Source organism: Chroicocephalus ridibundus, chromosome 1 (genome assembly GCF_963924245.1).
Source record: "Chroicocephalus ridibundus chromosome 1, bChrRid1.1, whole genome shotgun sequence".
Lineage (NCBI taxonomy): Eukaryota > Metazoa > Chordata > Aves > Charadriiformes > Laridae > Chroicocephalus > Chroicocephalus ridibundus.
The window spans coordinates 12,100,665-12,113,013 of NC_086284.1; the positions used below are offsets into that span (position 1 = coordinate 12,100,665).

General features: G+C 48.6%; 1 protein-coding gene across 1 annotated transcript; it reads left to right on the forward strand.

Annotated features, from left to right (window-relative positions):
* The first annotated feature begins 5,403 nt into the window (after positions 1-5,403).
* On the forward strand, positions 5,404-11,756 carry LOC134513499 (olfactory receptor 51Q1-like). The gene is given in 5 exon segments (XM_063330319.1): positions 5,404-5,421; positions 6,511-7,132; positions 7,135-7,194; positions 7,197-7,417; positions 11,571-11,756. Coding segments are annotated over 5 exon segments (1,107 nt in total).
* Positions 11,757-12,349: the final 593 nt, after the last annotated feature.

Genomic DNA, 12,349 nt, shown 5'->3' on the forward strand with positions numbered 1-12,349 from the left:
AAACAATCCCTCAGCAGTGCTTTCCCCCCCCGCCCCCATAACTGTGAAGGAGGCACTTAGCCCCATGCCAGAGAGGGATGCGGTTGATGCCGTGTTTTTCATGGAGACCTGTCGTCTATGCTAGAATAATGATATAAGATGCTAATGTCCTTCCTGCCTTGGTGAGATGATAACAGTTTAAGGTGAAAAAGTTCCTAAATGTGATAGCTACCCAAAAGAGCGACTCTGGACTGAGACATCCAGGTCCCAAACTGCCCCGTCTCTGCCCAGGCGATGGCTGCAGCAGGCACAGACCTCCCTGGTGTCCCACCTACTCAGTGGGCTTCAAGTGCTCAAAGAGGTGACAGCAGAGCCCCCATTCTGACCCGGCAGCCTCAAAGCCCCCTTGTCTACCTCTGCTCCTTCAGCTTTAAGAGTGCCCACACGTGCACTCGGGTCCAGCCAAGACTGTCCCTGCAGTCTGGAAAGCACCTTGGCTCAGCCAAAATCCCAGTTGTCAGGGCAGCTGAGCTGCTGTCCGGGCACTAACGCCTCTGAAGGTCTTCACTGGATCTCCTCCAGCTGCAGCTTAGGCACCCAGGGCACTTCTCAGGCACCACCGATGGGTTTCTGTACGCTTCAGGTGTCTCTACACCCAGTGACAGGGACCCCGAGGGGGCTCAGCATCCAGTCACCCCCCAGCCTCCTGCTGGGTACCGACGCCGAGGGCAGGCTGGGGAAAGGAAGGGTCGGTCAGCGTGGCCACTGGCAGGACACCGACGCGAGCTCCCCGCTCCCCGCCGTGCCGCGGATGTCACGCAGGTGTTTGCACAGGGCATCAGCGGCGCAGGGCACGTGCCCGGCAAGGAGGGGGCTCTGCAGGTGTATTTACAGCACCGGCGCGGCTGTCACAGGCATGGCTGGACGGCAAGGTTTTGTCAGGCCCAAACTCACCGTGGTACCCAAACTGTCTGATTCTCTCCGTCTGTGCTCTGCAGAAGTCCTCTCGGGCAGAAAGACGCATGAACTGAGGATGAGAGGGCTCAGGGGAGCGGGAATCTGATTTTTTCATCTCGTTTCAGTCACAAGGTTGACGCGTTCCTCTGCACGAGGGACAAGATGTTTTTTCATGCGGCGCATCACGTGAAACCCAAACGCTTCTCTCGTTCACGTCGCTGCGACTCCCAAACACCAGCAGCCACGTTAATTTCGCTCCGTATTTTATAGCCGGCCTGCGGAGACCGGCACAACAGCTCGCTACCTTCTCTGCAGAATTCGAAAGTGACCCCACCGGGGAGGGGTTTCACCGGGTGAGTGTGTTTTCCACCCGTTTCCAGCATAATGGAAGAGTCCCAGGGTGGAGGTCAAAAAACATTTCCTTCAGAATCCACGTCAGCAGGTGCTCGTTCTGCATCGGTGATATTTAACCACTGGAAGACGTTAGCGGAAGCACTATGAACGTGCTGAATTCTCCAGCCTTTAATTTGTTTTAGAATTTGACTGAATAACTTTTTGGAAGATGCTTTGGAGAAAAACAAGCTGCTGGGTTCAATGCAGTGTATGTTCATGGTCAGAGAGAGCATATGGGGTAATGACCAGTCTAGAAAGGTTTCTAGTATAAACCAAATGTAGTTTCTGCCTATATCCCTATATGACTGTAAGTCAAGGGCCAGTAAAAAACAATATTGAAAGTGTCTTTGGGTGGGAGTCCAGGACTTATGTGTGGCTTTTAACAATGAAGGGAATACTCAAGGAAATATTTCAGGAATAGTATGTTAAGGAGTATGTTCAGGAGCGATTCCTCCCACATCTGATTGGTTTTCATCCCAGAAATGGTGGGGTTTAGTGCAGGTGGAAGCTGGACGCACAAGTTGTCCAGGAAAATGCGAACAGGCTGAGGAACCTTGTGCCCAAACCAGGACTGGAGACCAGCAGCACGGAGGGGACGGTGTATGTATTACCTCTCAATGTGCTCGGACAGAAAACTGAGCTTACAGGACGCTTGCTCTGATCCATAGCTCACTTTCCACGGTCCTGTGTAGCCTTCAATAGACTTTATTTCCCACAGCAGGGAGTCACTGATGCCTGTGGGTGCCGGTCGCCTGCTGAAAGGGTCTTGGGTGCCACCAAGCTGCAACCGCTGCCATCAGACTGCTGCAGCACACCACCACCAAAACACAGGGCAGATCCCATAGTCTGCTCTGGTGTTTGATCTCTGTGCAGCTTATTCAGCCCCTTTTGTACCCCATCCCTTTGATTTCCCCTACCCCTGTCCTCCCCAACTCCCCTTTCCCATCCTTGACCCTTCTCTCAAGGTTACTTTATCAGTTTTGCATAGTCCTACCGGACCCTCAGATATCCCGAATCCTCACCTCCATCATTTCCCCCTTCTTGGCGGCTACAAAGGCCAGGCTGACCCTCTCCAAAGCTGAGTTTGGAGTTTCTTAATGGCCTGTCAGCTAATGGCTGAAGAGTTTTGGTCTTTGCTGTTGTCTCCATTATCTATCAGGTTTGTTCCTCTGTGTGTTTTGTGTCTCTCCCTGTTACTCACTCTCCCCCTTTGAGCTGCAAAGGTCTGACAACCTCAGGGAAGCAGCTGCTCTCACCTTCCACACACCCTCATGGGGACTAGAAGGATTTTAGGAAGAGGCAATAAAAACAACCAAAAGCCTAAAGTAAGTTCTATGCAAGGAAGAGCTGGGAGAACCAGGACTCTCCAGTCTGGAAGAGGGATGGAGGAAGGGGTGGAGAAGGGCTCTGTAAAATCTTGCGTGACTTGAAGAGGACGTTTAGGTGTAATTGCCTGCTGTCTCTTTTAATACAAGAACTGAGATGCATTAAATAAAAGAGCAGGTGGCAAATTTAAAACCAATTACAGGATATGTTTTTCACTCAACAGGATTAAGCTTTGGAACATTTTGTCAGAGTGAACTGCAAACGCCAAAAGTCTGCAGGGGCTCAGCCGAGCAGTAAGACAAATCCACAAGAAAAAAAAAAAAGATCCATTAAGGAATACCCAACACAAAACACTGCTCTTGGTTCAGGAAGTGCCGGACCCTCAGATCAATAGACGTTAACAGAGAAATGATCCCCCTGTGCTTTCCATGCAGTTGTGCCTTTTCTGAACACTGCCCAGGTCACAGCATCAGCTGGTTGGACCTTCACCCTCTCCCCGACAAGCACAGAGATCCCTCAGGGGGTGTTCACACCCACAAGGAGCAGCAGACCATCCTGCAACCACACCACCTCCCATCCCCAACTGAGGACAGAGAGAAGCTGCCTGGAGCCTGGAGGGGGCTCCAGCCCCATGGAGCGTCACTGAGTGTGTGCAGGAGACAGGACACCAGGCAGGAAGAGTCCATGGAGTTTGGAAGGTGGGACTCCTTCGCTGTCATCTCACCCTGGACAACCATGGCTAAACAACCTCCTTTGCCCAGAATGTCTCCTCCGGCAGAGTTGGGACCAGGCACTGGGTCACCATACATATGAACATGGGGCCGTTGCTGTCCTTGGAGGGTCCAGCCACCACCACATAAAACCAGTGTGGGTGGCAAGCAGGTGGAGGGAGGTCATCCTCCCCCTCTGCTCTGCCCTCGGGAGGCCACAGCTGGAGTACTGGGTCCAGTTCTGGGCTCCCTGGTTCAAGAAGGACAGGGAGCTGCTGGAGAGGGGACAGCAAAGGGCTACCAAGATGATGAGGGGACTGGAACAGCTCTCCCATCAAGAAAGGCTGAGGGACTTGGGTCTCTTCAGTCTGGAAAAAAGACAACTGAGGGGGGATCTTATCAACACTTAGAAATACTGAAAGGGTGGGTGTCAGGAGAATGGGGCCAGGCTCTTTTCAGTGGTGCCCAGCGACAGGACAAGAGGTAACGGGCACAAACTTGAGCATAGGAAGTTCCACCTAAACATGAGGAGGAACTTCTTTCCTGTGAGGGTGGCAGAGCCCTGGCACAGGCTGCCCAGAGAGGTGGTGGAGTCTCCGTCTCTGGAGACATTCCAAACCCGCCTGGACGCGTTCCTGTGCCACCTGCTCTGGGTGACCCTGCTCTGGCAGGGTGTTGGACTGGGTGGTCTCCAGAGGTCCCTTCCAACCCTGGCCATTCTGGGATTCTGTCTATGGGTGCCTTCCCAATGAGCAATGGACAGATGCTGCAGAGTGGGTAAGACACAAGGAAACAGATTAAGGGGGGGGTGCGTTACTGCTACCCACACCACAGCCCATCTCTGCTTGGCAGCAAAGAGGAGACACATAACACATTTCTGTGCAAAAATACTGCTCGCACAGCTGGCGTGCAGCTGCCTTGCAGGTGATCAGAGCAGTTAAATACACCAGTCTCATCTATTCACAACACATGAATGAACTTCAAATGCCATGGCTTTCCTCTAACTACAGGAAAGACGTTGAGGGGCTGGAGCGTGTCCAGAGAAGGGCACCGGAGCTGGTGAGGGGTCTGGAGCACAAGTCTGGTGAGGAGCGGCTGAGGGAGCTGGGGGTGTTCAGCCTGGAGAAAAGGAGGCTGAGGGGAGACCTTCTCGCTCTCTACAGCTCCCTGAAAGGAGGGGGTAGCCAGGGGGGGGTCGGGCTCTTCTCCCAAGGAACAGGCCATGGGACAAGAGGAAATGGCCTCAAGTTGTGCCAGGGGAGGTTTAGGAGGGATATTAGGAAAAATGTCTTCACCGAAAGGGTCGTCGAGCATTGGAAGAGGCTGCCCAGGGCAGTGGTGGAGTCGCCATCCCTGGAGGGATTTAAAAGATGTGTAGTCGTGGTGCTGAGGGACATGGGTTAGTGATGTTTTTTGTCAGCAGTAGATTGATGGTTGGACTCGATGATCTGAAAGGTCCCTTCCAACCTAGGTGATTCTGTGATTCTATAACAAGCCAAGAGCAGGTGGGATGAGTCATAGCTCTGCCCATCCCAAGCTCCAGCTCCCAACCCTCAGCAGGTCATGAGCCTGCTGCTTGGCATCACCCAACAGGCTGCAGCAACCCTTTCCTCCAGGCACAGGCAAAGCCAGGGCTCAAGAGGCTGATTTACACCCAACACTGCCTTGTCTTGCTTGAGTGCAACACAGAGAAGGAGCTTCCTCTGGCGTGTGTCTGTACAGCTCCTTGCACAGAGGGGACTTGATCCCCAATACTTGTGAACTGAAGGCAGATTTCACTCGGATCCCTCATTGTTTCTGTCTGTTCCCCAAAGTCCCTTTATCCAAGGTCCCTGGGGGGTTTCCAAGACCTCATAAGTGGCTCTTTGTGGACTGGGTGAGTCTGGCTCAGGCTTTCTCTCTGCAGCCAAAACTGAGCCTTGGCAGCAGCAGAATTTGGTACATTTCTGAAATGCAAAGGGCAGGAATGTTGCCCTGAAGTTTCATAGCTCAGAGGGCACTTGCAGGGCCTGACCCTGATGCTTAGAGGTTTCGCTATATGGTACTCAAGGGCAAAGTAAGGAAATAGTGTTTAATCCCTTCTCTCTGTTCTAATTAATATGTTAATTCATGTGGGGTTTTTTTCCTGATTACGGGAGAGTCAGAAAATATTAGATCAAGAAAGGATCAATGTGATGATTTGTTCTGACATCCTGCATCACACTTCCAGAAGAATTTCATAACCAATTTACTCATCAAGCCCATCGTATGTGCTCCAGGCAAAGCGTACATCTCAGAAGAACTTCTGTTTTAGCTTTACGGTTCCAACAGACAAAGAATTTGTCATCTGCCCTTTTTTATTTTCAGAATTGCAAACTAGCAGTGTCTCATTTCATCCAGTTTCTGTGTAACTTCGGTTTCCAGTCACTGGGTCGCGTTGTGCTTGTGGGGTATATTGAAGAGTCATCACTGTCAACCACGCACTGACTGGTGGACAAATTTTAGATCAATTCAGCTTTTCTTTTGCCAATCACGTAGTCTAAACTAAATAAGTCATTTAGTAAGAGACTTCTTTCCCCAGAGAATAAGAAAAAAAGATATCTGTCCTTTGATATGGACTAGGTGATTGTTGTAGCTCCCTTCCGACTGAAGTAGTCTATTCTATTCTATACAACTCTGCAAGGTTTGGTCTTATATATTCTTCGTTGTCAGCACTATTCCTGAAGTTTCTGGACCTCCGTTTCTCATTTGTAGGGGTTATAAATGTCTAACTCACTGCTGGATGGATACATGTGAATTCATCATGATTTGTTACTTTAAACCAGTAGTATTTTTAAAAGAAAAATATGCTGTTGGGAGCTTCTAACATGTTGAGGTAGCTGATTAATTTCAAAACCCCTTGATGCTTTTGTCTAAATTTTTCTCTCCTTCATGAATATTTTATCTCATAGTCATCAATGAAAAGAGAAAAATATTCAGCAGCATATTCATTAACCACTGCTATGAACCTGGGTAATTTATGAAATTTGTATCATCTGCATATATAAGTGTGCATATGTCTGGTTTCTGGTTTGTGGGCAGTACACTTATTTTTTGAGGTTGTTTTGTTTGGGTTTTTTTATTTCAGTGCAGACGTTCCCTGGTCCATCGTGTCATTGTCCAACAGCTCCAACTCCTGCTTCACACATTCACCCTGGTAGGCATCCCGGGGCTGGAGACTGCCCACCTCCAGCTCTCCATCCCTTTCACTGGCATTTACATTCTGTCCCTCACAGGGAACTGCACAATCCTCTTTGTCATCGGGAGCAATCTGAGGTTCCACGAGCTCATGTCCATGCTGGCCATCACTGATTTGGGTTTGTCTCTGTCTACACCACCAACTGTGATGAGTGTTTTCTGGGTCAACTACAGGGAAATCAGTTTTGACGCCCATTTTAATCAGCTTTATTTTGTTCATTCCTTCTCTTTCATGGAGTCCTCGGTGCTTCTGGCCATGGCCTTTGATCGCTATGTGGCCATCTGCTACCTATGGAAATACTCTTGCATCCTCACTGGTGCCAGGATAGCCAAGGTTGGGGTGGTTGCTCTGTGCAGGCACCTCTTAGGAATGCTGCCATCACTCTTGTTGCAGAGAAGGCCGCCCTTCTGCTGGTCCCATATGCTCTCCCATGCCTACTGCCTGCGTCAGGACCTGATCAAGCTGGTGTGTGCAGACATTATGTTCAACAGCATGTATGGGTTAGCTGTGTTCATCTTTGTAATGGTACTAGACCCGTTGTTCTGCCATGTATTATAACCTGTAAGACAATTCTGAGCATCTCATCCCAGAGGGAGCATCTCAAGGCTTTGAAGATCCTGTCCTGTACATCCCCATGGTTGGCTTGTCCATGGTTCCCTGTTTCGGCGAACATGCTTCCCGTTTTGTTCACATCCCGCTGGCCAGCATCTCCCTGCTGGTTCCCCCTGTGCTGAACCTCATCATATACAGCATAAAAAAGAAACAGATCTGCAGGGGTGTCCTCAAGGTCCTCATGCCGAGGAAGAGCTTCTCCCCATGGCAACACAGCACATACGTAAAGTACTTTTGCTAACTGCTCACTATGAACTAGTGGGATGAACTCATTATGCTGGGTATGCCATTGTTACTAATGGAATGTATGAAGATAGAAGCAATTAATATTCACATTAATTTAAATAATCATCCACGCTCTTTTATTCTGTGATTTGTCACATAATTTACTCTGTGAAGTGTGTTGTATTTCCACTGCTCACTGAAGGAGTTCATGCCCCAGAAAAACTTAAATATGCAAGATTTTTTGCTCTTGGCCACTGAGGTTGCAACGTATCTTGCTCAAGTATTTGTAATGAGTACTGTAATGAAGAATTAAACCCCATTTTGGGAAACAATTCACCCTCTGATTAAACGTGTGTGATTAGTCACATTGTTCGTATTTACCAAGTAAGAAGCCATCCGGTCACCAGTTATGAAGCCAGCAGGAACTGAATAAAGTAGTCTTAAATTCATTTGTATCCTACCTAAATGCGGGTGATTGCAACAGTTTTGGAAGAATATTTGCCCAGTTGTTTTTCGTGGATGTTCAAGTCTGCCTTGGGGATTACAGTCTTACCAGGCAAGCCGTACCTTGGTAACTTCATCAGTAATACCACCTACGGTCAGGATGACTTAGGTCATCATTATCAGAAATATCAAATTTGGACAGTGATGTAGCAGAACTGGGGCCAACAGAGAATAAAGTAATAAGGGGCAATTTGTTTGCCTGGGAGAAGATTGAAGTGGAGAAAGGAAATGTCAAAGGCAGTTAAAAGGAGGGTCAGGAAATGGTGGAAGAGATGATAAGGCATGCAAGTGATGTGTTTAGGGCTGTCCAGGGTAAGAGCTGGGCCACTCTGCACTTGACCTCTGTATCTGGAGCAGAACCAAAACCCCAAAACCAAGCCATGAGAGCCAAAGCTGTTGCTGTGCTCAGGAGGAGTGGGGGAGGCAGTCTGCTTTCCCTGGCTGATGGAGAAAACCTGGGTGAATAGATCAGGCATGAGGTATCTCCACTCTCGTGAGGCCCCACCTGGAGTACTGCATCCAATTCTGGAGCCCCTACTACAAGAGAGATATGGACGCGCTGGAACGTGTCCAGAGAAGGGCCACGAGGATGATCAGAGGGCTGGAGCACCTCTCCTGTGAGGACAGACTGAGAGAGTTGGGGTTGTTCAGTCTGGAGAAAAGCAGGCTCCGAGGCGACCTTCTAGTGGCCTATCAGTATCTTAAGGGGGCCTACAAGAAAGCTGGGGAGGGACTTTTTAGGATGCCGGGGAATGGTAGGACTAGAGGGAATGGATTAAAACTAGAGATGGGTCGATTCAGACTGGACGTTAGGAAAAGGTTCTTCACCATGAGGGTGGTGAGACACTGGAACAGGTTGCCCGGAGAGGTGGTGGAAGCCCCATCCCTGGAAGTTTTTAAGGCCAGGCTGTATGGGGCTCTGAGCAACCTGATCTAGTGGGGGGTGTCCCTGCCCATGGTGGGGGGGTTGGAACTAGATGATCTTTAAGGTCCCTTCCAACCCTAAAGATTCTATGATTCTATGATTCTATCTCCTTGTCACCCAACACCTCCAAAACAGAGCGGTTGCCAAATGGCCTGTTTTAATGGCACACCATAAATACTCCCAAATCATGAAGCTATGATGGCCATGTTATAAAGCCATGCAGATGTGCACTCACTCCCACCATGTAAGGAGCACACCATCCATTGCAAGTGTCTGGTATGCACCTTAGCAGGAAAACAATATTGTGCAGCAAACTTTGGCTGTCTGATTCTCCAAAGAATGCCCTATCGAGTAAAAAAAAAAAAAAAAAAAAAAAGGCACATGTGTTCCTGCTCTTAAATTATTTTCATGACATATCTAATACCTCTGTATACTTTAAGCAAGAAAATCAGTCACTTGAAAGATTAAGTGCCTCTGAGAAGTCCCAAGAGTGGCAGATGTATGAGGAAGATTGTGCTGAAGCAGTTACCAATCTCAGTTGTCAAGGATAGAAAGCTAAAATGGAAAACAAGTTTTTATGGTTGAAACCTACAATGTCCTTAAGACTAAACATGCTTCCAGTCTGAGGAACGAGCACTGTGTGGATCCAGCATCCTGCACCCGGAGTATGTAACAGCACAAATTTATCTTGGACTTGTAACCCAATAAATGAGTTTATTTTGGAAAGCTGTGCGTACGCATTAATACAGCTGGGAATTGAGATGGTGTTTCCATGTGTCCCCTGAAGCGCACAGAGTCCCTGATGTCCGTGGCATTATGTTGGGGCACATCTGTAAGGGTCTGGATGAAGGGTTGACTCCATACACGTTCTGTTGGAGAACTGCCTGCCTTTATTTATTCTCCCCCGGTAGGTTAAACGTGCCAGCACAAAATTAATTTATACAGTTCAGTCAGCTGGCTCAGAGCCTTAATGTCTACTTAGATCAGGTTTCTCTGCCCCTTGTTCCATGGAGTTTTAAAATTTCCAAGGACTGATGTCCCACCCCTCCATGAGGAAGAATTTTTCCTTTATTGTCCAACTGAATTTTCCCATATTGCAACTTTTGCAGCCATCCTCTTGTCTATTCATCTCCAAGGAGCCTGACTCCATTTTATCTATAATCTCTTTTAGGTATTGGAAGACTTTAATTAGAAACCTCTTTTGCCTTCTTTTCTTCTGCGTAAAAAAAACCCAGGTGCTTCAGCTTCTCCTTGAACGTTGTGAGCTCCAGCCACCTGACCGTCTTAGTGGTCTCACCTGGACTTGCGCCAGTTTATCAACATTACTTTTTCTTGCATGGAAGGACCCACAACTGGACAAAGTACTCCAGATGCAGTCAGCCACTTGCTGATTAAAGGGAAAAAATCTCTTCCCTTGACCTGGTGGTTGCACCCTCACACATGCAGCCTAGTCCTCGGCTGGTCTTCATTGCTGCAAGGGCCCGCTAAGGACTCGTGTCCAACCTGCTGTCCAACAAGCCCTTTCTGAAGAGCTGCTCTCAGACAGTCAGTCCCAGACAGGACCAGTGCAGGGGCTGTTCTGTCCCAGGTGCAGGAATTTGTGGGGTTGTTACGAACCTCATGGGACGTGGATGAGAATTTCCAGGTGCGATTCCTCACTGTTCAGACAGGGCTCAACCCTGCGAAGCGCTTGGGGGCCCAGACCCGACCCAGAGGCTCATGAATGCCCCACCAGAGTTAGGTGAGCATCTAACCACCTTAAGCAACTCATCTCCCTGTCCCACACCTCTTTCCACACTTCACATTTCCAGGTAATGAAGTCTATCTGAATTGGATCAGTGTCCAGGCCTGCGAGGCTCATCGTGCCACAGGGTGGGGAGAAGCTGGGACCGGCCGTGACTCCAGCAGCTCCTCTGGAAGGAGACCATTATTTCAGGCATCTCTTAGGCACACAGACATGTATATGGCTTAGTCACGATGACTCACACTTGATACAGGATCAAAAATGAGCAAATCTTAATTCTGGAAGAAATGATTCATTAGCGCAAGACCTTTATTTATTGCTATCATGATGTTGCCTAGAAGGAATGCAACAGGCTCTATTCCAACATGTATTTATTTGCTCTCTACTTGCACCTGGATTGGGGAGGTTTAATAAGGTCCATTGCCTAGCAGCCAGCGGAATGAAATGGTTGACACCTAAAGTCCATTAAACACCCCTGAAAATCTCCGTCTAAAATTTGGAAGCCACAACACTGTTAATTTGGTAAGCTTCAGGCACAAAGGGGAAACCTCTCAAAGAATGCTGCAAGCTGTTCTCTAATTCTCGCATCCATTTCAACTCAGCTGGCGTTGAAATTAACAGCAGACATCCCTCTTCTTCCCTCGTACAGGCACAGAGCAGTCCTCTGGAGTGGTCACGACTGGAGCTTTCTCAGTTAGTCTAAGGCATCCTTCAGCTGAAAGTGGTAGCTCAAAGCTCCAGGGGAAAAAAAAAGAGGAAAGTGAAATGTTTGTGAGGTGCACTCAGCCTACCCACCCTTTTGCTGGGGATCTCCTTTGGGAACAAGCCCAGAGACCTGAGCTCACAGCCTGAAGAAGCGGCCGGAGATGGATCCACCCCATTTGAATCTGCTCCCCGAGAGCACTTGCCCTTTTTGCTCTGTACCTTTCCGACAACAATTCTCTGATTTTACTCATCTTCCCCCGTTTCTAATGACAGGCTGACCTGTCCATGTGTTTTCTTGTCACAGAGCAGCTTTTGCAGCCACTGTCTATCGCGAAAGCCCTCAGCACCACCATCTCCCAGCCTGCCAAGCTGCACCTCAGAGGGATGGAGCGTGTGAGGATGACAGCAGGGACCTGCCTCAATTTGAGCATCATCTTCGTTTATAAGTGCCTCGCCTGAAGAACAGATGAGTTACATCTTCAAAGTGCAGAAGTTCCTGGTGATTTAAGGTGGGTTAACGTCACGGTACTCAAACTGAAACATTGCTCTGTGATCCAACGACAAAGACAGACCCACGTGCTTTTCTGAAAACCCGCATGTATGAAGAATTTTCAAGCTGAGTACCGAAACGATGAGGTAGGAACACTTCTAGTCACTTTTGAACATTTAGTCCATTATGTGACCAGAGAGAACATTAAAACCCAGCAATAACAAAAGATGGGGGTTCAAAACATGAATTCTGTGCCTTCTGTGGTTTGCCTGACACGGGGGCTGCTAAGCTGAAACATATAACTGCTGTATGCTCACGTATCTTCAGAATACACCGAGATAACAGACACAGACAACCTCCAGTTATTGCGGTGTCTGGAGACTGCGGTGCCTGTGGGGTCCAGGCTAACAAAAGGAAAGGTACCCACGGGAAAGGACCCAGAACGGGTTAATGCTTGCTCTGGGACTAGATCCACGGTGGGGATTTTACGCATGGAAACAGCAGGCTCTCCCAAAGCTCCCATTAGACCCCAGTCCCCAAGACGTTGTCTCAAGGATGTTAT